Consider the following 26,358-nt stretch of genomic DNA (forward strand, 5'->3'; position numbering starts at 1 on the left):
CCTGGATGAGAGTTGATGAGTTCAGGTTTGGTTCCGTATAGGCATCACTGGAGCCAAACATCTGAACTTTATTATAATAGACACCAGTCACTGGCAAACTATGACTATGAAATGTTTATGGTATTTTAACCCTTATGTTCTTATACATTTTTAACAAGCAGAGCATCTTCTCACATTTCCTCCATCTCTACTGTAAATGTTCTAGATTGCTTATAATTATTATACAAGATAAAACGATGAGTCAATGGGGCATCTATTGCTATTTAGTAAATAGAACATGTGGGTAAAATAATGTACATCACTCATATATGGTATATCGTGCCATCACAGTTTGCATAGTGTCTTTGTTACTGCATTGTTGAATGTCCAGATTTATCCTGCTGCCATTGTATATAATGTTTATTTATTTATTTCGTTATTTGTTAATTTTTTTGTCTGCTTCTTCCTTTTTGTTTGCATGACGTTCGCTCTTCCCTGTCCTAGCAAAACGATGCAGGGGCGGAGCCTCTCCCGGGAAGGGGAGGAACTCTCTGGGGAGGTGTTACATGAGGAGGAGGAGGGAGGGATGGGAAATGATTGTGAGAGCGGTCGAAAGGCAAAGACCCATAGAGTAGATAGAGAGGCGGAGTCTATTGAGGAAGCGGCCGAGAGGAGGTTCTCAGACAATGACCTCAGGTAAAGTGCTATCAACATAGCACCTTCTGTATCTAATGCTGTACCTCCGGCCTTTTTTCCTTTTTCTGTTTTTCATTTTTCAATCTATTTTTCACTGGCCTGAATGAGGATACCGGATTCATTTTGTTTGAATTAATACCAATTCATTTGTTCAGATCTCTTAAAAATAGGTTTGTTGGGAAGACTGAGGAAGTAGAATTAAACATAAATAGGCTGTACCATCAGATCAGAGAAAAAATACGTTGGAAATACTGAATACCTAATCTTATGTTATTCTACAGGGGGAGAAAACGCTAGGTTCGGTTATGCACTACTATTTGGTGTAACTTGATATTTCCTATGTTTCCCTTCAGTCGTTCATTCTTACTGTTGGTATTTTTTCATTTTGCAATCAGACCTTAAGTTTATTGTTTATATCTTAGCCATGTCGTATGCTAAACCAAGTAACCATGCTAAACAATAAAATCATGGTTAGTCAACCTGTTTTTAAATAACATTTATGTTAAACGTTATCTGGTCTATGTTGTGCAGATAATGGTTGGCTGTAGTATACTTTTGTTTAACAATTGGCCAGGAATAAAGGAAATAATACAGCAATATCCTGTTTAGGAACAGGGTGTGTCTTAAATTTTTACGAAAGATTCTAAATCTTCTAGGAAATTGTTTAAAGTTACATTGTGTTTGCAGTTTTAAATACAAACAATTCTACTGGTGGATTTTGCAAACTACAGCCCATGATGTGCCATTCAAGATGATGGATTGAGAGCTTTATTGTCCAGTTTTGGAATTTTGTGGTTTTAATCCATGTATAGCTGTACTTTACTTTGTAGAGACACTCTTAAATTTAGTTAAAGTGTACTAAAATCAAGCAAAACGGGGGTAAGCAAAACTGACTTGGTGAAAATCCTTGAAAACAGCATAAATATCTAGTCACTAAAAAAAAATGCTATTGGATCTTTAAACTAGACACAAATGCAAAATTTAAGCAAGTTGTGCTTATTGCAAGCAATAAAAACTCAGTTATTCAAGCTAGACTTACTTAAAATGAGCATTTTTGTCTCTTGCTTGAGCTGACTTTAAGAATTTATCTCTTAATCTAAGATTAATAGTTAGGGGGGGAAAAGCTTACAATAAGACAATTTCTTCAAACAGCATAATAAATATAAGTGACTTTTTTATTATCTTAAATTAAGGCACCAGAAGTATTGTTATTCTTAGCATTTTTATTGAAACAGGGAAACTTATTGAAACTTGTAGAAGGAGGCGTATGCAAGTGAATGAATAAAGTGTAAAACAAGCAACCAAAACCTGAAAAGAACCATAAATGTAACAATGGACACAAGACAAAAACATGCAGACTATGGGAGCAGCTGTAGGACACATACTGTAGTAACACGAACATGACGACAACAAAAGCTTGACAGTTAGGTGCTGAAAAACAAGAACTTCTATATGAGTGTTTATTAAGAGTAACATAATGGGTATGAGTGATCAGTAGGACATGTGACATGGTCATGTGACATGCAGGGGCTGAGGGGTAATGTATTTCAGTGTAGATTTCACACATTTCATGCAGCTGCTTCACTTAAGACAAAAATAGTCTTAAAATAAGGAAAAGCATCTTGTTCCTTCGCTGGAATATTATGCAAACCATTAAATCGTTAAATCTTGCTCAATATTTTGGAATATCTTAAGACAAAGTTAGATATATTTTCTTAAATTAAATTGAGGTTACTTTTCTAATGCAAAACATGTAATGCCAATGCTTGAAAAGATTATTTTCCTTTTTTGCACAAAATATAAGAAACAAGGCTTTTTTTTTTACTTTCTTGAAATTCCATGTTTGCAGTGAGAGGGGGATGATCTACCAAGACACGTCTGGTGTTTTGTTTGATTTTGTAGTTTTGAACCGAATCTACCAATCATCCTACCAAAACTTAAACCTCATCCAGTTTTTCAGTAAAGTCAGTTAAACATGACATGAACAAAAGACCATGTAGCCGAAGACTGTGCTATTATTAAGGTTTAGTATGCGTATATTGTAAATCTTTGATTACATCAGCAGTTCTTAGGTACACATCTACTGCATGCCAGTGAGATAAACCACTGAAGCATGTGTTAGACTTGGGCATAAACTGTTTTTGGGAAGTCCAAATCATAGGGTTGAATGGCTGATTTGTTTAAAGAATATACAAACACGGGCATTGCCAAAATGTGGCAAACTGAATGCTGCTCAATATTGCAATCAGCCGGACTGTTTGCACTTAGTCATTTACCAGCAGTACACAGACCTTCGCTTCGATAACACTGTACCCTTCGTCCAATTGCTTGTTGTGTATTGGACACCTGGTTGAATGAGCACACGGTCAAGATAGATGGTTCGGTTAAAATTTTCTCAATCACGTGTACAGTGTTCTAAGAAGAACATCGAGCTGAGCTGAAGTGTTTGAAAGCATTATGATATAGTTTTCTCACACTTCCTTCTAATGCTCCAGTATGCGATCATGTTTCACTCTATTACTCACACTGTGCTGAGATTCATCCTTTCATCAAAAGGAAAAAGATGTCACTGTGCACACGGTGGACAAATTGCAGACTTATTTTCTTTCAATTAGACGCTTGTGTAATATTTGGAGCATATGTCAGAAGGAACGAGCTTGTTATGCAGTCATATTTCTAACAAACAGCACATATACTGTATACGCCAGGAAAGAAGTAATATCAGTAAATGGGGGGGTGGGGGGGGGGGTGCATTGAGTATTACCACATAGGGCAAACATGTACAATAAGTCTGTACTTGCTTTCTCATTAAACGAAAGCAAAAAAACAATGAAAAGCTAAACGTTTTTAGAGAAGATCTCTAGCTTGCAGTATACTCTTGGGGGTGAAAAAGGCTCTTTGTAGCATCCTGCAAAGTACTCATTAGTTCCTCTGAAGGAAAGCTTAAAGAAGCCAACTGAGAGTATAGTGCTTTTGCGTTTGATAACGTACATGATACATTATCATACAGGTATACTGTACATATATTATCCCTTTATAATGTCTATGATGATGTATATGTAGAACACAGTGTTTTGCTTTTATACATATCTCACAAACTGTTTGAAGAACATTTCACGTTCATTGCCATTTGGTCTATAAATTGTGGACAGAAATCAAGAAGTCAGGAAGAACTTTGTATTTTTGGAAGAAAGTTTTGCTCAAAAGTACCCTTTTAAGCAGCCTTTATATATTTCAGACGGTTCTACCTAGAAGTGTTATTGATCCATAAAAAACCCTTGAGGAACCCTTTTTACTAAGAGAGTGTAGTCAAGAGGCAGATATTTGATGCTTCAAACCTCACCTTTTATTAGAACATTGGCTAGAGAATTGTGATGCTATGGTATATCAACACCCCAGGGAAAACAGTGTAAAATATTTAAAATGTTTTTATACCAGATCTGAATGCTATATTAAAATAGAAGTTGTTAGTTTGGACACTCTTGCTTGGTTGCTCAGCTGTAAAGTGTCTGTTCAAGCCGTAACACATAGTCATGCATAAGAAATGTGGGGCAGTTCAGACCTGTGATTGGTGAGGGCAAGCTTTACCCATTATTTACACCGATATGGAAGAGAATTCGGGTACAAGTACAGGAAGACTTTAAAAAGTCATCAATTTGTACTGCATATAGTGGACCCACAAGACGAACATTAACCTAATTAGGAAGCAATTAGAAATGTAGGTTCATTGGGAATTTGGAGACGTGACATCATTTGCTATTCTTATCTAGAGTTAATAAAGGAGTTGTTGGTAAAGGAGAGTGTTATTAGAACAGCTAGCAGGTCACCGTGTGTATTGAAAAAGATATTGTTTTCTTAGTGGTCGCATTGCTGACTTGCTCAACTACCCGTATTATTCCTATTTATTGTTATGAGATGCAGCGCATTCTCTGTCTATGCAGTAGAACTAGAATATTTTTCACTGCCAGCGTTCTATCATTTAGTGTTTGGGGAAAATAATAATAAATGGGGTCATTGAGTATGACCATAAAAGGAATGGTTCTCAACACGGGGGGCACGCAGAGAGATCGGAAGGGGGCATAAATTGTTTTCAAGAAAAGGACAGACAGGGCATCATTTGGGTACTCTAACCCTGCGTTCCCTCTCCTTCTGTATTTTCTTTTTGCTGGGGAGAGGCGGAGCTTAGCCTGCCTTTTATCTAGCTGTCAGTGCAGACCAGTGTTCCCAACTTAGAGACTTTTCAGACCCCTTTAGCAACTTTTTTGCAAAATAAAAAAAACACCTAAAGACAAATTTGGCGACTTTTGGATAAACCTTAAAAACTTTCCAAATGTCGCCAGTACTGTCCTGCAAGCGTGAGGTCTTGCTTTCCCGCTGCACTCGCATCTCTCTCTGCATCTGCTCTGTTCAGTGAGGGGCTGAGAGCCGGAGATTTAACAACGTCATGGATAACGAGACGCGCCCTTCATCCTAATTTACATCATCCGTATGCGAATGTTTTAGAATGCAAGATGAATGTAATGCAATATGTTTTACATGTAAAATGTTATTACAGCCTAGTTCTCTTGTTCAAAGTCGTTATAGTGTTCAGAAACATTTTTGATCATTCATGTTCCACACCTGTCCGTTATATAGTTTTATAAGTCATAAAAGTCGACCTTTTAATCACGACCTTTGAACTTGTACACACACACACTTCCAAGGAGGATTTGAAGGCAGCATAGATAGACAAACTAATTAAGGGCTAACACTGAACAGGTGAACCCACTGGGTAACAACCAATGATATGAAAGGGGCGGAGACAGGACTAAAAACAAAATAATGGGACATAGCAAAACATAAACAAAAGCACATTGAGAACAGACAACAAATGCAAGTTGTATGCTGAGTGAAATGTAGAAATATAAACCTTTTAATGTAGTAAATGAAGAAAAAAAAAAACATACTAAACTTAACCTTTCTTCATCCCACATGCACATCTTTTCTATTTCCAGTATGTGTCTTTTATTTGGCAAAGTGCATGTAAACTTATTCCTCTTATAAAAAGAAAAATATAAATATAAAAATTACAATTTTATATTTATGAAAGAATATAATATACTTTTGTTTACAAATCTATTTATTGACCAGTCAGTTGGATCAGCAAATAACATGCATCTATAATTAATTCATTGTATAATATACCTGTATACTTTGCATACACACATAGAACACCACATATAGGGGACATTAAGTTCTAGAGTCTATAACAGGACACACCATGACTGGCATTTGATCAGTCTGGATACCCGACGATGATACGGAATTTCATTAGCATTGCTTTCACTCGCTTTGCTGTTGCACACAATCATTTAAAGGTCATGACTCGAAGCAGACCAGCAGTGTGAATGAGTAAAATGCAGATTCTCTGTATGCTATGAAGGTGATTTTAGGGAGGTCAATGGTCAATTTTGTTCAATTACACTTCAATAGAGTATGTATCCTTTAATTCTGCCCCCCCCGGTCCCCATTTTCTCCCCAGTTCCTTCCTACCAGTCAGTTCTCCCCCATCATACAACAGCTACCAAACAGCTAAAACAAACTTTCTCCGAGACACGTGAATCCACCCAACCAGGTCTATTTCGAACTGTTGCTCATGCTGCATCATGCACTCGGAGGAAAAAGTTATTCACCCTCTTCCACATACATGAGCTCACATGCTTACGAGTGGCTAGAGAATGTATGAAATCCCTCTCACCCATAGCGCACGGCTTGTTTTTCTCCTTTGGTTCCTGGCCACAGGAGATTTGAACGATGAGGAGATGAGATTTTTCGTAGTAAGTCTTAAGGTTAGCGTTGCAGGTGTAATTCTCGTTGACGTCAATTTTTACGACTTTATTCAGATGAAATTCATACAAAAACCAATCCCATTGACTACATATTTAATGCTCAAAAATGAATAGGATTAACAGAATATATGTTAATATAAAAATGACAATGAAACCTTATGGAAAATGATCTAGGTACTAGAGTAAGGAACGGACATCTGGACCAACGGACATGTCCTGATAGTTGAAGACAGGGGTGTCCAATCTTATCTGGAAAAGGCAGGTGTGGGTGCAGATTGTCATTCCAACCAATTGGAAGCCACACTTGAGTCTATTGAAAGCCAAGATCAACTAATTAAACAGGTGGAAGCAGGTGTGGCTCCCGCTGGATGGAAATGAAAACCTGCACCCACACAAGCCCTTTGCGGTTAAGATTGAACATCCCTGGTTTAAGAGATTATCATATATTTGTAGCTGCAGTACACTAGCATTCCAGCCATCAGAAAACTGAGTGACAGTGAACAAAGCCAGTAGGAGGCTAGATGATGCTCTGACCTTATGTCCCTATTTACCATATTTCAGCTCTCTCTTCTCTGCACTGGCCTGCATTTCCCAGAAACAGGACCCACAATGCAGGGTAGTCACGTGAATATGGTAATAATGTGGGCTGATATAAACACAGAGTTTAATGCTCACTGAGTGCAATCAGACATTTAAATTGTAAAATCAGCTGAATCGTAACTATTTCATTAAGCTCACCTGTAACTGATACTGTAAATAAAGTATTAGTTTTACATCTAAATCCAATCCGACATTTGACTCTAATCAGTCACCTGATTGAGCTCGTTCATTAGTAATAACAGTATCGTGTATCATATCATACAAAGTGCTGCAGCACCCCATCTTATCTGTCTTCATTTCTTACATGTACTGTGCCATACACGGTTTCTTGGACAAACTAAAGTGGCCTGACAAAATTAATATGATGGATTTGGTTGACTAGGGCCACGGTTCCCATGGAAACCATTGTTCTGCATCACACTGCTTGCAGAAATTATACTAATTGCAGGGCACTTTCTGTCTTTGGGTTATTAGGAGGAACGAACCAAGCCTATTCTATTCGATTCCATTCTCCAATATTTTTGCCGCCCTTCTCAAAACTAATACTGTAAGTAGGGAATAAATAAAACGAAATGGAGTGTGCAGTTATAGGGACATAATCAACGATGGGGTGGTGCAATGCCTTTACCACATACAAGTTGATTATTTTTCATTAACAGCACATTGTTTCATTTCTATTCATCAGAGCAGTGTTTAATAACAATACATTTATTGTTAGACTAAAATTATGTTAGTGTCTGTCATACAAGTGCTCGTGAATTAGCTGTTACTATAGAAACGATAACATATAACTAGTGCATTAATATAAAATTTTCCGTTTTTTTGTTGTTTATTTTAGTTCGTTAGCAAATTGTCAGGTATTATGAATGAACATTTGTTTATTTATTTATTTGAAATGCGTGTCATACTTTTTATCTGCTTATAGTTACATTTAATGTGGAGGTACATCTATGTCGAAGTTTGCCCAAATATTAAAATGTTGTATTTATTAAAGGATGTCACACCATACTTTTTATTTATGATTAGTTATATTTAATGTTGTGGAACACCCATGAAACAAGTTAGCCTCAAAATCTGTTAACATATCTGAAAAACCGAACCCTTATACATTTTTGTAAGATAGTGTCATGTAAAAGACCATTCCCATGTTGTATTTGGCTTCCAACACGTTGATCTAATTTCCAAAATCTCCTTAGTGCAGAAGCACAGACATCTAAATAGACTCATCCTCCATGCTTCTACTTATAGACCCTTTCACAAATAGTGTGGGATGCCTTATATTTTCTCTGAAGAAAGAGGATCATGGCCTAGATTACGTAGTGTAGTCTGCTTTAGAAGAACACGATGTACTACAAGAATCAGAGACGCATGCCTATAGAGCAGCTGCATCGTTTCGAGTTCAGTTCCAGGGAGATAAGCGTCTGCAATGCCAGAGCTTCTTGGAAGAGAACCGTTCTTTAACCATTAGTGGAGATGCAAGCATGCTTTTTGGCGCTGGCTACGATATCTTCTCCTCCTAGAGAACACAACCTGTCAGGCTGTTCTTATTTACAGCTTTAGCTGTTAGTGTCTCGTCTCTCTGGCAGACTCCTCTATCCAGACTTTTTCTTTACTTGATTATCACTTGAGATGAAGCCAATACTGTTAGAATAATAATGACAGGATGCGAGTAGAAGCCGGTTAGCAGAGGAGATGATGCTAACTTGGCTGTTCTAGCTATCATTCACTTCTAGACAATCAGTAAATTATCGAATTAAGCTCATTACACAGGACAGCGTAACATACATGGAGGAAAGCGCTATCCACCCTCTTCCACATACAAGAACTCTGAGACACCAATGGTGTTGCTGTGATTGACACGGTTAGAGAGTCCGCCATCCTTCTCACGTGGCCAGAATTGCTCTCTAGACTCCCGGAGGCTGTGGCGGTAAAAATCTCCTGCGATCCCATCGGTGTCTTAGGAATTCAAGATTGAGCACGTATGAGCTGCACTGTAAACAAGGCCAAAAGTCACAGATTTTTTTTGACTTGAAGAATTTTTAGTCCTGGCTCAAGTCTATGTGCCATTAGGGAATACCAACTTCATTCAAAGTGCAGTGTGATTCTGGACCATGCCTTTGTGTTTTGAGCATTAAAGAGAATAATCATACAGAGCACTGTCAGAGACCCTCTGTGATGCTTTGCAGAACAATCAGGACTTTACTTTGTGGCCTGGCATTCACACCGAGCCATGTGTGCTTTCTCAGCGGGGCAAGGGCTACCCGAGCCAACACTGGAAAACTAATTTGACTCAATGAACCAAGTTTATTTACCTGTTAGAGTGACTTGCATGGCTTCCTGGCTGATAATAACAGATCCTTGCCCAAGTATTGAACTCAATCTGTCTTTTCCTGTGTTCACTGGAAGGTATTACATTCTTTTTTTTTCTCTCGCTGTCTGCCAGTATACCACTATCACATTACACCGTGATCTGTACTTTTGGTTTAGAATGAACTCTACTATTAACTTTATTCTATATGCGGTTGTCAAATTGTAAAATATCTCAAGGTGGATGTTGGATTTATAGGAGAGACGGTGGTTTTGATTACTCGTCTAAAATTGAGCCGTATGAAATGGTAGCTCAGGAACCAGAATCTCTTTTTGATATTCATCTTAATATTGGGAGACAGTTCATTTGCTCAGATATTTGGTATTCTAAAGTCATTAGGATTTTGTCTTTTAGAGCAATTTTGTAATGATGATACTGTATGTTTGTATTGCAACAGATAATTGCTATAAATTGACTAGCTTGAAAGCCTGTAAAGATAATAAGAAGTGATGTTTTAAGGTTCACGTACTGTATATTGCCATTTCTGAAGTCTGCACTGCATTACTAATGATGACATAAAAATATATTTGGTGACTGTTCGATTGTGATTAGTCAGAAGGCGTTGATTTATAACAGCAGCTCGGGCAATAGTTCCAGCTTAAATGTTTTTTATTGATGTACTAGTTGACATACACTATCATTTCTATAATAACAACTTACACAGAAACTTGTATTGCATCTTTAAGTTTTCTAACACTAGAAAGTTTTCAGGAAGGAGGGATTTGCGCTTTACGGTTTCATAGTAACATAACGGTAAGTGTAAACATTAAACGTAGCTATAAATGGAAAAAAAATCATGGCATCATTCTTAATGTAAAAAATTGTAATCGTTTGGCAAATTGCTGTGTTATAAGAGAAATAAAATATTTCAGGATGTGTGGTACCACCGTGGTGGTACACACATTAATGATTATTGTCTTTAACAGCACACCCCGTTCTGTTTTATTCCTTATATAATAAACATTTTAAGAGCTATTTGATGCAGAAACTTTAAGCCTTGGATTGTCACTTTCAGATAAATGGTCTGCACTTATATAGCACTTTTTTTTGTTTTTTTTTTTTATTATAAAACCTTTAGCGGTTCTACAAAGCGCTTTACACTGTGTCTCATTCACCCATTCTCACACACTCACACACACACACACACACACACACACCAATGGTAGCAGAGCTGCCATATACTTCGACATGTGGGGTCATGCGGGCTGAGAATCGAACCGACAACCCTACAATTAGTGGACAACCCTCTCTACCACCTGAGCCACACCCGCCTACATCATGTAGTAATACCCACTAGCTGTATAGCCAGTGTTGCCAGATTGACGCTTTTCCCACAGAATTGGCCTACGTTTAGCTTCTGTTAGCTCATGAATGTGGAAGAGGACAAGCTTGTTTGGCTCGTCTGCAACATTCCATGAACAGCTGATTAAAAAAATAATAATTCTGTGCATGCATGTGTCTTGGAGGAAATGTATTCGCTTTCACCCTCCCGTTTTCCCAACTGTCATTGCAGAAGGTGAGATTTTTCCAGTGAAGGCAACTGGGGCCCAGTTTGTTCAGGAGAAAATGGGGTTAAGATCAAACAAAGCTGAGACATCTAACTTTATAAACCAAGGTGTAGTCCTGCTTTGAAAAACTGTCTGGCAAAGGAACACTGTAGCAGCAGCTTTATCGATTATTTGACTACACTAACGTTCTGTACTGCTGTCTGGCTGGAAAGATAATGTGTGTGTGTCTGTATCAAAAAAGACGCCCTAAGACCTGTTCATTATGGAGATGAAGGCAAGGTAATTGTGATTTGCTCCCCTGTCACTACCAGACAAATGCTGACGCACATCTCAGAATAATGAGACCCTGATGCAAGATGGACTCCAGAGTGGCCTGTATAATTAGTACTGTGTCCAGAGTGAATCGAGTTCCTGTCAGTAGAGCCACAGTGGTCCACTAAAAATACAACTGCCACTCAGTTGAATATCCTTTAGAACCTCCGAGAGCAATTGAGCAGGTGACTGGACAGTTAAAACAACCTTATTCTGTTGTTCTTTATCAGATCAGGGCCAAATAAATTCTGAATCCTCTAAGTAAAACCTTAGTGCAGGTTATAGGTGTCAGAATTGACATTGACAATTGGCAGAATTTTAGTAGACGCCTTGGACACAAATTCATTGTAGTCTCCGAATGTTTCCTAAACTTTTTGACTTTTTGACTAACCTCAGAACTACCTTCGTAGCAGGAAATGGTCTATTTAAAATCCTGACTCTCTGCCTTAGATCTTTTACTCCTAATTTGCATCTATGGTGAAGTGGTGAACACTGATGTTGAAGGTAGTGTAGTGCATTTTACAGTATGATCGAAATATCAGACTGAGCCAAAGATAAGTCTCTGAATAAGTGCCTCTTAAAATTTAAGAGGCACTTAAATGTGACATCACTTTTTAAATACATAATTATTTTCTAAAAAGAAAAAAGAAAAAAAAAAAAGCACTGCGGCTTAGTGTTTAGTGTATTTGTCTCACAACCCTGGGTTTGTGGGTTCAAATCCCACCTCCACCATGTGTAGGAAGTGTTTGCATGTTCCTCCGGATTTCCTCTGGGTACTCCAGTTTCCTCCCCTTGTCCAAAGACATGCATTGTAGGCATTTCATGGTTGGTTGTCTGTAGTGTGTGAATGTATGTCAGATTGTGCTCTGCGATGGGTTGGCACCCCATCCAGGGTTTCCCCAGCCTTGTTCCCTGTGTTCTCTGCGATAGGCTGGGTGCTTTTCGGGATTCTGGGTTTTTTTCTTTTTTTTTTTATTTTCCTCACACCCCTTAATCTTTGGTGCAAATGCCTCATCACATGACCATTTAGCTTGATTGATGACAAATACTACAAAATAATGTAACTACAGGACAAAATACAATTCATGCCATACTCGATCAGATGAGTTTATAGAGCAAGCCTAGTACTCTAATAATATTAAAATAGGTTTATATGAAGGTAAGTATGTGCATTTAAATAAATTAATTAATAAAACCAAATGAATCATTCAATCCACAAGGTTTGATTAATCAGAAATAGAAAATATGGCAAGCTTCCTGATGCAAAGAGTTCAGTATTATTGTTTCTATGACATGAACAATGATACAATGCCCATTTTATATATATATTTTTATGTTGAATTACTATCCCAATGTAACATACCTAGATTAAAGCAGGCCACAGATAGTGCCATTTAGCTCAAAGCCTAATCCTAGATCTGTGATTCATTTCTGTCTCCAAAAATTGCTCTTTATTGTCTATTTTGTGTTTCTGGTAATCAAAGGGCATTATAGTGTAACTCACATTAATAAATAATTAATGCAGTAAAAGTGCAATGATATTGTGGTATATGTGAATAAAAATGGCATCTGTTATTATCATCAGCTTTGATAGCAACGGCATTCAAAACATTTTATCATTTTAGCACAAATTCACACTGCATGAATGAAAAAGAAAGCTATATTTAGCTATTTAAGGTTCAGGTCCTCTCTGAAGTGTGACTTCAGGCATGACAGAGGAGCTTGGAAGAGTATTTAGAACTGAAGGACAATCAAAATGATTTAGTTTTTTTTCATGATCGTAGCCAATATTAAAATTCCATCCTAACTGGACAAATTAAGCGACATTGTAAATTGAATTTACATAAATAACAAGACCGAGCAACTGAACAAGTACATGTGATCATTAAAATTACTATTTATAATGCTACAGCAAAAATACAAATAACGCTGTTATTCAGGTAAGCAAAAAAAAAAAAAGTCAGTGTATTAGTGAAGTCGATTATCAGTATAAAAAAAAAAAAAAAAAAAAAATCCATTGTGCCATGCTATGGATTGGCACCATGTCCAGGGTGTACCCCGCCTTGTGCCCGATGCTCCCTGGGATAGGCTCCAGGTTCCCCGTGACCCTGAAGGATGAGCAGTAGAGAAAATGGCTGGAAAAATAAGATCCAGAATCAATAACATTGATGAGGTCAGCTACATGTTCAGTCCAAAAAATGGCCATGATTATATACTGGGGTGTCATTTGAAAAGCAAAACTTAGGGACAATTCTTTTTCTAGCATATATTTACCAATTATTAGCAATATTTACATTTATAATTAATTCTTTTCTCCAAAGAGACTTTAGTTTAACTGAGAAGATTAGGCTTAATGGACTGGCTCTAGGGCCCAACATTGGCAACTTGGTACCAGGATTTGTCCTGACAGGATTTAACTTTCCGATTACTATTCCAGATCCGTAACCATCGAGCCACTGCCAGTATGAATAATGATTATGAAAATTTGGAATATGAAATATATGAATATGAAAGTATGAAACAGATTAGAGTCTTAAAATTGTTACAACTATCATCCATTTCAAAGGCCAGTTCTGAGCTTGCACTCTATACTGGGAATTTACATCAAACTGCAAACTGACTCTATTCCATCCAAGACTTTAACCTTCCTGCTAATCCTGATTTCCCTTGGATCCCTAGCTCATCTTTTTTTCCCCCTTCTCCTTCTCTCTCCTTTTCTCTCCATGCCTTTCTTTCCTTCCCTTCTGATGGTTCCTGCGGTCCACTGACAGCGACTTTGCGTCCAAAATGAAAAACAGGCAAATGGGTGTGGCGGGTGACACCAATCTGACCAAGAGCACCAGCATTGGCGGGGATATGTGCAGCCTGGAGAAGACTGATGGCAGCCAATCGGACACGGCCGTGGGCCTGGTGGGTGGAAACCTCAAGAAGAGGCGCTCGAGCATTGGGGCAAAGATGGCTGCCGTGGTGGGAATGTCCCGCAAGAGCCGCAGCACCTCACAACTCAGCCAAACAGGTAAGACGACAAATCATGTGTGTGTTTGTGTGTGTGTGTCTATCTATGTTTGGGCGTTTTTTCATCTGACTTTTGTTTGTTATTGATTCCCTCCTTCCTTCCCTTTGGTGAACTTTGAGATTTCTGTGCTTGAACTCTTTTTATCCAACAGGTTTTTACCTCTGCTGCCATTCCCGCTTTAGCTAAAAAAAAGTTTAAATATTCATCACAGGACCCGGGAAGCAGAAATGCTACAAACAGAAATGTTCACGTTCACTTCCTCTCTCTCTCCTAGATCATTGGAATTTTTATTCTCTTCGTCTCTCCCGCTTTCTCTGCTGTTAACAGATGCCGCTGTGCGTCAGTCTTCTACTATATTGTTTTTTTTTTTTTGTCCTGAATCAAGTTGCTTGCTGCTTATCCTTCAAGTCTTTTTCAAAGGAGAGCGTCCAAGTAGGAATATTCAGAGGTTCTCTAGTGGCTGTGACTCTTTCGCAGACTTTGCCGTCTGTTCGTGTTGCCATAGCTGCCTTGCATGTTTTATTTATAATGGTAGGTCAGACCGAGATGGTAGGTGTTACTCTCGTCATGCCTCGATGAGTTCGTATTCACAGGTTTGCAGGTGTACGCTGTGCTCTGGCGCACAAGAGAATTTTTTTTTTTTTTTTTTTTTTTTTTTTTTTTTTTTAGACGAATAATACAATTGGCACAATTTAAACCGAGGGCCTGGTTTAAATATTTATATATCACGTTCAAGACAGTGAATTCGACTGAATAAGTCAGTATTGAACTGGTAATTTTATTTAATAATATTTTATATTTTTAACCTTCGAGGATTGAATTATATCTCATTGATGGCATAATAAGAATGATGTGGGGCAAACTATCACACTTTTTTTTGAATGTTTCGAGTCCATAAACAAACAATGTTGTAACTTAGGGTTCTGCCATTTGTCCTTTTGTGTAATTTGTACTTTACTTGGACAATGTGTGGTTAGTTTATCTATTCTGAGGCATTTTGGAAAAGAAAAAAAAGTGTCTCTATAATCATTCATGACTGTATGTTATGGAGGTATCACTTAAAAAATACCACAAAATCTAAGGGGGGTTTCACTCTGTGCAATCCCTTAACATGGCTAGAAGGAAATCAGCCGCAGCCTTCTTCAAACCATTCGGTGTATTATTATTCTTTTTTTCTTAACGAACATTGGTGGTGCTAGTGTTCTTGATTTCACAAAAAAAAATCGAAATAACCGGCCTTTTATTTGTTAACAGCAAAAAATCTGATATAGAAAAAAACTGTGTACTATTGAAAAAGCGTGTACACTATGTTCAGGTCATGTGAGAATGATGGTTCAGAAATGATTCTCACATGCCTTTCAGATAAAAAGGGAAACTGTACTATTTATTATGGTCAGTCATGGAAAATGATAGATCTTTGTAGACTTTATCGACACATTCTTAAATCCTGGCATCACATTCCTCCCTGTCATTCATTCTCCCATTTGACAAATGAATGTTTTTATAAACTGGAAGCCTGTAATTACCATAATTACGCAAATACATGAATGCACTATAATTGAGTCAGTATAGAAGCTATTCATTAAGGGATGACAATAGTTAACATCATGTGTTAGAAGCATTTGTTACGTGTGATGTATACACAGATTTCCGGAAAAGTATGGAGATTCAGAAAATGCTTTAGAAAAGGCAAAGACTCAAGATAGTACTGTAAGTAGTTGTAATTGTCAGTACTTTATTTTATTTTCCTCACTGTTAATCCAGTATTGATTTTTTTTTTTCAGTGAATAGTGTTATCAGCGAGAACGTGTAATGGTCATTGATCACAGTAAGACAGACTACTCTGAGACACAGACGAAGAGACTGAGAGAGACTGACCCCTTGAATCAGCAGGTCTGAACATGGTGTCCAGTCTGTCTTTCTGTTTGAACACGTGAGGACACAAAGAACAGCAGCAATTCATTTTTAAATGGATTCGTCTTCGCTATTCTTTGCTGTGTTGCTTTCACGTGCAGATTTATTGGTTGACCCACAGTCACTTGCTGTACATAGCATCGTCATATGCAGCTTGTGACTACACAGCACGTGACCATGTGTCCTTACCTTTAGTAATTGTCAAGTCCTGTCTCTCTGCGATGTCTGTAAACGTGGCGCCATTTGTGCCAGATGGACTGGAGAGTGGAGTGGAAGTGAAAGATGTGCGATGGCCAGGAGGAAGTGCCGCAGTGAGAGCAATCTGGAGCCCAAACTGACAAGTGCCAGAAGCCTGGCTTTTACTGGAAGTTGGCATAGAAGCTTCTGGATTTACGTTGTTGAGTTTGCTATTGCGTATATCAAAATCTACAGTAGGGTCTACTACCAAGAAATATTCGTTCTAGCTCTTATGCATTTGGAACTTTAGTCAGTCACAGTGAGAAACAGATAAATTAAATTTTAGTGTGTGTGTGTATGTATATATATATATATATATATATATATATATATATATATATATATATATATATATATATACACACACACACACACACACACACACACATATATATATATATATATATATATATATATATATATATATATATATATATATATATATATATATATATATAATATAAGCATGGCACTTACTCACAATCTGGCATCTGCTGCATGATCTGGACCAGCATTTACAATTAGACATTCAGTCTGATGTGTGAGTGCTTGCAGTTGGGCTTTTGCCCTATAAATACTCTTACTATTTCCATTAACATGGTTTGTACATATGCTTGAATGTGTTTCATGGCTTCATTAAACTGGTTTACAGCTGAACATAAAGCATATCAGCAGGAGGCAGATGCCTTCTGCAATTATTAAATGATGACCTACTCACTAACATTACACTATTACATTTGGCTGGCAATTTAAACTGGTTAGCAAAAGAAAGTTCATGGCCATCGTGGATACAGCCACAGCCGAAGATGCTTCCATGATCATATAGGAGATTCTAAAATGCCTACAAAGGCATCATGCTAAGGAATAAAACAGCGTAACCTCTGACTGTTACTGGAGGCTCCTTCCAAAAATAGCAAATAAACATCTCATCACTAGATCAACAATTACATATTTTAACTGTGTTCATGCCAATTGTCTGCCATAAAATTCTTTCTAAGTTTTTACGAAAGAAACAATGCCATATTTTAAGGAGCACATTGATATAAACCTGGGGCTTGCCTTGCAAATCAACAGACCAATCAGAGTCAAGAAATCAACAGTGCTGGGGAATACAATAAAGTAAATTACAAACTGACAGCTAGTAAAACTTTGACTAATTAGCTTACTGCGATTTAAAGCAGCCAGGACATTATTCAGGTCAGTTCAGTTAGAAATGCAGCTACTTCTTTCTCTTAATGACGGAAACACTACTGCTTCAGTGTAAAACAAACAAACAAACAAACAAACAAAAAAAACCTTTCTTTTACTCAGTCATTAGTAATGTGTTTTATAGTCATTATTTACATTAGTGAAGAATGATGTATTTGTGTTAGTGCTAGTGAATGTGGACATCTGGATCCTGCCTCATCTGTGGTGTGAAAATGAAGTCATTATTCATACTTTAGTTTGCTTGATTCCACGAAATAGTAATTGGTGGTGTGTAGAGTTTCATCTGAACTGAAAAAGAAGAGGGGATCTTAAAAAGTTCATTGTATTTGTGCAGGTAAATCTCCAGTCTTTGGGCTTTTGTCTTTTAATGTTCCCTTATTACTGTCTGATCTCTCGACTTACATTAGATTTTTGTCCTTTTATGGTGCTGTTATTTGCTATCTTAAAAAACAGCAAGAAGTCTGAGCATACAGGGCCTGATTTAATAATATTCCAAATAACAAGTACTAATTTGCGTATGTAATGGAATGTTGTGGGTGATTCGCGAAGAATAATTACATGAATGACGTGATGTGCAAAGTCGGGGGAGGAAAGATATTTAAATGAGGGTTTAGCATGTGCTGTTGGTTCACAAGTTCAAGTTTAACAGAAACTAAAAGCAATAAATCATATCAGGGGAAAAAAAACAAGCAAACACACAATTAATTAAAGGTAAAGAATCTGTCTGCAAATGTGCAGCGAACATCTAATATGAAACCAAATTTACCGTGACAGTGTCATCCATTTGAGAAACTTTCTGATTGGTTTGAAGCACTAAGGCATAATTTTGATAAACGTTCTCATTCATACTCATTCAAACATAAACATTATTCAGGCTCGAGGAAATGCTTTAATTCAACTGACAGAAATGGGCTTCCTCAGTTTAATACATGCCGTTGGTTTGTACTGAGTTGTGTTTGCAATTGCTCCTGAGTTAACTTTCAGGCTGCAGTAAACATATTCCTGGTGCAAAATTAATTGATTTGCGTAGACACCATTCTGTATTTCACATTTTAAGATGAAACTGCTCTAAATTGCATATTTTATACATGTGAAAGATACAGATTTCCATAGACACAGAAACAGGGTCGAGAGCATCAATGATAATCGGGTGCAGGGGGATGGAGACTCTTGCTGTTGCTAAGGGTGCTGTATTATTCAGCAATCTTCAAGAGGAAAAACATCTGGACTATCCGTGTTAGAATTGCCAGGGTGCTGCCGTGATCCTGCACTTACATACACACATACCCTATACAGTACACAACCACAAAACTCCAACTCATTGTGTTTCTTCTTTTCTGCCTCGTTTATCAAAACTGTGATATTTCAGGCTTCGTGAGCTGCTCTGACCTCCTTTCTGTGCCGTAATGGGCAAAATGTGCTTTCTGAATGCTCACCAGCACTTTTCTCATCTCCTGGGACTTGTGAAGACTAGCTAAGCATGAGCAGCAATCACGTGTACTGTAGTCGTTCTCTTTCTGTCTGACTCTTTGTGCTAGGAACAGAAAGTCGATCCAGCAATATATACAGAGTTGGATATTGTTTTTGCTGTTGTTGTGTTTTCCTCATAATATAAAAAAAAACAACATTTGTCCTATTTATTATTTATTCAAATTACACCGTACCCTGTTCAGTCCTTAGGGGAAAGGCTTCAGCTTCCCTTTAAACACATTACAGTATTCATCACTTTGGCAGCATCATGTTTCACTGAGGATGTGGTGCTCGCTGGGCAATGCACATAATTGCATGAGCAGTGCACATGATTGCATTTTGTGTCACGTGTACTCCTTTGCTTCATCTATCATACCTACTTTTCAGAGTAACATGACTAGTCTAAGGTCTGTTTTAGCATCTCATGATGAATCCAGTTGCAAGGATTGCAATCAGCTAATCCTGTACTAATAATAAATCTTATTCATACTGACCTACTTGACATTAATTATGCTGGCAGGCGCTTTTATCCAAAAGTGACAGACAGAGTTTTGAGTAGTAGTGACATTAAACTGAGTAGGTGTGGCCTCAATAGTCAGGTGAGCTGGATCTCTAGCTTTCTCTATAGGGTCTGGTAAGTTTTTTTTTTTTTTTAAATATATATATTTCCTCAACTTTTTCTCTTTTGCATGCATCTTATCCAGAAGGAAAGTGCTAGCATTTTTAGTTTTGCTGACCCTCCCGAAATGAAAAGTGCGAAAAGCGCATTTAAAGATTCCTCTCCAACTGTAGCGCAGAAGTACTGCAGACATTTTGACAGCCGAATACAAACTGAACGGATTAGATTTATGTTAATGTCACTAAGGCACGCAGCAACCCGATCAAAGCATGACATTCACAATGACATTCAAAATATTAAACATCTTTAGACAGTGACTGTTTCTCCCACCATGTTTGGTAAACGTTTCCATGGTTTTAGTGAAATATATTTATGGCTTTTTGAAGTTGTTGCGTCTACGTATGTTTTGGGCCGGGGGGGAGGGGGGCAGTTTCAGCCAAAACCCTTTTTGCTTATTTATTATAATTCAGCCATAGCTTCATCTTGGTTTTTGCAGGCCACCACAGAAATAATTTAAAGACAAGATTCTAAATTCAAGATTTAAAGGCTATATTCTCCCAAAATCTCATTGTGTCACAATGTTCAAAAGATTTTTTTGTTTGTTTGCTTTGTTTTTTCCCCCCAACGGAAATCAGTATACAGAAGTGCAGAAAGCCAATCAGACTGTAAGTGTACAAAAATATCATATGCTCTTTGAGTCATGGACAAAGTGCCTGAGGCTGAGGCGATGGATTTGAGGCGTTGCTCAAGCACACAACAGTGTCTCAGGCAGTCTTGGGATTTAAACTCCATAACTTTCTTGTTACTGGCAAAGATCCTTAACCACTAAACTCCTAACTCCCTATATAAATGATACTTTATTCACTCAAAAGTGCAGTGTAGCTTTCTCTGCAGTATATCCACGTATTGGAGCGAGCCTAGAAGACAAATGAGCTTCCTGGCACAGAGATTGTGGTTTAGAAGAACCAGTGTCTCACTGAATGATCTTACAAGGGTGGACGAATCAGTAGCCCAGACACTTGGGACAAGTAAATTCTATGTCCAGGCTATTCGTTTTTAATTCGTAGTTGCCCAGTGGACGAGTAAAGAAAAAAGTCCTACACCTTATTTACTTTCACACAACAAAAGTTTTCAAAACTTCGAACTTTGTCAACCCACGGGTTAAACACGTCGAGAGAAAATACAGACATTACCCAGACTCGATTAATATGTTTTACATGCTATGTTAGGAAAGAATTAAATGCTGGCCAACAATTTTTATGCTACTTGAATGTTACTCTTAGTCTGTATTGCTGCAGTTAACTAGCTAGCTACATGTAGCTCATCATATAGTATTATAATATGTTAGTTACCACTTTTTAGCCTAGTCATTTAGATTTCCAAAACACAAGACTGAGCAGCACACTAGAGCTTTTACTTGCAAAAAAAAAAGATTTTTCAACCTCTGTCTTCTCTATGCATGTTTGTAAAGAATGAGGTATGATTCAAGGTGGGCATCTACGAATGGTGATCTCGGAGATGTCTCATGCAGTATTACTGTATGCAGGCCGTATGCACATCATCCAGAATTTTCTTAATATATGTACGGTGAGAGAAAGAGTGTTCTGATTTCTTTTCTTATCAACCATAGAAACAGTATTGCAACAGAAAGTTGAGGCTGTCAGTCTTCAGAATTATGTTTCTGCACATGTGGTTTAGTATTAGTGTTTAAAAGCTTTCAAATTTACCATCAGATCTCTTGTAGAGTTCACAGGAATTTCAGTGATCGAGATTATTTTTGTTGGAATTTACAGCCGTAAATTGTACTAAAACTTGTTTTTTTGTTGTTGTTTTTTTTTATGGTAAAACACCATATACAACTGCCACAAAAAAAATAAACATGTATACCTCGTAGGCTAGTTAAAAAAGAAATACTTTTTTTTGAAATTCTATTTTTTGGCCTCTGGTGAAAATGAGTTAATTGAATAGCTTGATCATTTGAAGGCATCTTGATATAACAATGAAATTAATCTCCATGTTTTATTAAGGGGAATGTGAATGCATAAGCAAGAGTTCTATTTCAGTATCTTTCTTAAACATTCCACAAAGGTGATATACCAGAAAGCTGTAGGTTAAGTAGAAAAATGTGAAAAGATTGCTTCACCTCTCCAATCCTTCTGGGCTCAGTCAATGCAAATCCTTTTTTTTTTTTTTTTTTTTTTTTTTTTTTTGCCAAAAGCTAAAAAGAAATCGGAATGGTACATCCTGAGACAGTGCTATGTTTGGAATTGAATATGCTTATTTTACAATGACTCAGTGTATGAGTGTTATTGTGATATGGGGGCAGAGACACTCTCTGTGTCGTCTGTGTCCAGGCTTTGCATGGGCATTCTGCACAGAAATGAACATACAGAGCTTGGGCTGTTCCTAACAAACCCTGATCTGCAAACTGCCATGATAGTATTTAAAATAAAAACAAAAATAATAAAAGAAGGCATATTGTATTGTATCGTGTTACTACTGTTTCATAAATCATATTCTAGATTGTTATAGCCTGTTCATAATTCATGGTTGATATAGGCTGTTTATAAGTAACTTTGCATCAGTTACCTAACAATACAGTAATTACACATTTTTGTCATTTTCATCTTGATAAATTGGTCAAAAACACAGGTTAAGAAACTGCCGCAAGGTGAAGGTCCAATTAGGATTTAATTGGCATTGAGGACATTTGGAACAATACTGTTCAATTAATTAATGTGGATTTTCAACATTTCTGTCAGGGAAATAGGATTTAAACAACGTTTTCAAAACAATTTAATTAACTATGCGTATTTATGTTGTCTGTAAATATTAGTATCTGTATTACAACAGCATATTTTATGTAATCACAATTATCCAATGCTATGATTTACATTGCCATCATATTATAGTAATAGAGATCACCTCACATAAACCACATAACAGTATATAGTGGTTCTGATGCTATTTTATAAGCTGCTAAATAATGAGTGTGGAAGCCGTTTGAAAAATTTGATCACAATTTGTAGTGGTTAATGTGATATTTACAACTAGGACATTTCATGCAGCGATAGAGTATATATGGGCAATATACTAGATTTTATTTAGAGATGCACCAATGTATCGGCCAATAATCGGTATCGGCTGATAAAGGCAATTTTTCTTGCTATCGGGCAAAGGGTTATAATTGAGCTTATATATTATATTATATAATTTTATATTAACCCATCCTTTATGGGTTTCTTGAACTTTAGGAGATTAAATACCAATACAAATTAATGCATTCAACGGCTATCAAGTACAAAGAGTCAATTTTAACATTTTCCGTACAAGCTCCAATAATTTGCTTTATAATTAGCTTCTTACACCTCCCAATTGTTATTATTATTATTATTATATTGTCTATTATATTGTCTTTTAAGTAGTTCAGCTTCACGACTCTTTAGCCACTCTGACCCAAACCTGAGTTACGATATCGCAGTACAGAAAGCTCTGTAGTTCATGCAGATATCTGTAATGAATCTTTATGACATGGCCCTCAGGATGGAGGCTCATATAAAGCTTCATTCTGCTTGTATATTTGAAGAGATATGAAATATTACATAATCACGCCTCATGATGCGAGCCCCACCCAGAAACATCTGTGTCAGCAGAAAAAACAACAACACACAAACATTATAAGATCAGTGAGTAACAGAGGCATGAAATAGTTCAGTAGTTTTATTGCCTTATGCAGCGCTTTGGTGTAGTAATATTGACATTACTGCTGATAAAATGTCAACGCACTGCTATTCATTTTTACTTACCTTTATAAAGGATCTCCTTGAGTGCCATATGGATTGCTGTGTGATCAGTAGAGTGTTTTATGCACTGTACGTAATTAGCCTGTGAATAAAGGAACAGCTGATTTATGCACAATATATTAATTTATGTTTGGTTCTCAAAGAAGGTAAAGTGATACTGTTATTGTGGCTATGAGTAGTAGATTAAAGTTATCCATGCTATGTTATCTCTGTCCTCTCTGACCTTGCCAAGCTTCCCACACTCTCATTCTTTGTCTCTGTCCCTCCAAGAAAAAAAGACGCACACTCTCAGCTAAGCATCGCAGACGATGCTTACTTGCAACTACATTTCAATTAGCTAGCAATATAAACAATATTAAAATACAAGAACCCCTGCAGATGCTTTGGGATTTTCGGAATGGCATGTGTGTGTTAACAGATGGAGGTGTAATTTAGAGATGAATGGAACATGGCGAGAATCAAAATGACCTTATTCTTAAAAAGACCAGTCAGTTTGAACACCTTGCCTTGCCGTGCCTATAATATAAAGCGATTTTTAAAAGTATGACTTTTCTTGTTGGAAAACTTCAGGCTTTAAGCTGCTTTAGCTAGAATTTAAACCAAAATTATTAAAAAGCTTCCACGTACACAAATCCCCACCTCTCAGAATCTATGATTACCAGCGGCGATTGTGTGCTAGTTTAGATCGTTAGCTAACTTCTAACTTATTCTACTTGCGTATTTATATAAGGAATAAAGCAGGAAAACAAAACAAAAATGATCTGATTATTTTCCAATAACAGCACATCCTGTAGTTTCCTTTCTGTTATACCACAGCAATTTGCTTTCTACCATTTTGTAAAATGTATTAAAGAATGACACTTTTTATCCTTTTATAGTTTAATCTTCTGTGAAATAAATTAGTTCCTGTTCTTACTTACATTAAGTCATTCCCTCATCATCCTCTCTTTTTTTTTATGACTCTTGATGTCAATAAGACAAAAAAAAAAAAATTCCAGACTCGACTCATATCTTACCCAAATTTAAAAATGATTAATTAATTAATTAAAAAATGGAATGCTTTCAATCCTGAAGATTGTCAGAAAACCTAAAGTTACAGGTTTACTTCTGGCTGTTTTAAAATGCTGGCACTGGAGACTCCTTCCAAAAATGTTAAATAGACATTTCCTCACACCCTACAGTATATCAGTTATACATATTTTGAATCGGGTTATGTGGAGCTGACCGAGCACATTAATATAAACCTGTGATTTGCCTTGAAGACAAACTAATGTCCAAGATGTGCTGTTATAGAAAATTCAACAACACCTTCTTACTCATCAGAATGGAGAATTCTAAAGCACAGAGTTATAAAACATAGGAATCTATAGCCAAGCTAAATGCTGACACCAAAGCACTTACTGATTTGTTGATCTACAGCTTATTTACAGGACCTAGATTTATTGATTCTATTTATATTTTATTGTTTATCTCATTCTATTTGGCCAGCTATTTTAACCACCGACTTAAGTTCTGTTGGCAGCGTTGTGTGTTTGAAAGGCTTGATCTGTATGCTTCAGTTGAGAACATCTGGGCTGTGTTTGACTCGGCAAATTATATTCAGTGCATAGCTGCAGATAGAGAGATAGAGAAGGAGAGAGACATGCGGTGTGCACAGTAGTCCATAGATGGCCAGCTGTGTTGCATTGCAGAGAGACAGGAGATCTGTATGGAGTCACTTTGAAGCTCAGGTTTCACACAAAGCAGTTTCAGCATTAATGTTTCTCTGACAGTCCACCAGTACAGCATCAGATCACAAACACAGACACAATTCAGCTACAGTCATGTATGTTTTTATATGTGCTTCTATTAATTTATTATTAAACTTTGTTTATGTAGTGCAGTGGGGCCCATGCACCAAAGGAGCATGATTTTATCTGTCCATGGCCATCATAAGCTCACACTTGACTTACATTTACATGACCCAATTTGTATGAAAAATGATGAAGGTTAGGGCTAGGGGCGGAGTCAGGGATTGTACCTTTTTTTTTTTAATGACATTATTCATATGAAACTGATCAGAAAGCTAACCACATTGCTCTTGCTTTTTTATGTGATCACATTTTCATTATTTTCATTAAATCATGCTGTAGATTAGATTATATTCCATTACAATTACGTTATATTATTTTTATACACTTATAAACACAATTTTGTCTACGCTTTTGCCGTCAATTTGGATTGTGATCAAAGATTTTTTTTTATTATGGTCGAGATCAAATGAAAATGATGAGAATTACAACACATTAGTACAAATCCTGAAAATCTGGTTAACAAAAGGTTAAACAAGTATTAATGAATGGAATTAAAACACCAAATGAGCCGGTGTTGAGCTGGTACACTATTCTAGAGTTTTGAAGTGCCTTGTAAGAAAAACATCTCATCAGCTGCATTGAAAATGATACTTAGTACTAACATTAGGCCTGAATGGAGTGCCCAGGATGGGCTATACTGCTTCAGGAGATCAGCAATAGCTAAACCATTCAGAGCTTTAATCAATGCAAAACTTCATAGGCAGCCAGCATAGCTTGAATAAGATTTGGGTGATAGGGATTATTTTTTTTACACTGTTAACGGGCCCTTGCGTTAAACAGCAAGAGGTTGATATATTAACAGTAGTCATCTCAAAGCAGCTTTACAGAAATTCAGGTCAGGACCAAAAAATATTGCGCCAAACAGAAACAGTAGCAATGGAAATACTGTAAGACCAATTAAAAAAGAAATGTTAAGAGGAAAACTTTAAAAGATTTATAAGATATA

At 36.9% G+C, this 26,358-nt stretch overlaps 1 protein-coding gene across 16 annotated transcripts in view; it reads left to right on the forward strand.

Moving 5' to 3' along the window:
• Window positions 1-26,358, forward strand: part of rims2a (regulating synaptic membrane exocytosis 2a) — a 208,532-nt gene that overhangs the window by 161,475 nt on the left and 20,699 nt on the right. For 13 of the 16 annotated variants that reach the window (XM_053674994.1, XM_053675000.1, XM_047150365.2 and 10 more), the window contains 2 exons: window positions 484-675; window positions 14,063-14,307. In XM_053674994.1, coding sequence (XP_053530969.1) covers window positions 484-675; window positions 14,063-14,307 — 437 coding nt within the window. The remainder of the gene's footprint in view (window positions 1-483; window positions 676-14,062; window positions 14,308-26,358) is intronic. The other 3 variants (XM_053675003.1, XM_053675007.1, XM_053674997.1) reach the window with 2 other exon arrangements.

The sequence above is a fragment of the Ictalurus punctatus genome, chromosome 23 (genome assembly GCF_001660625.3).
Source record: "Ictalurus punctatus breed USDA103 chromosome 23, Coco_2.0, whole genome shotgun sequence".
NCBI classification, from domain to species: Eukaryota; Metazoa; Chordata; class Actinopteri; order Siluriformes; family Ictaluridae; genus Ictalurus; species Ictalurus punctatus.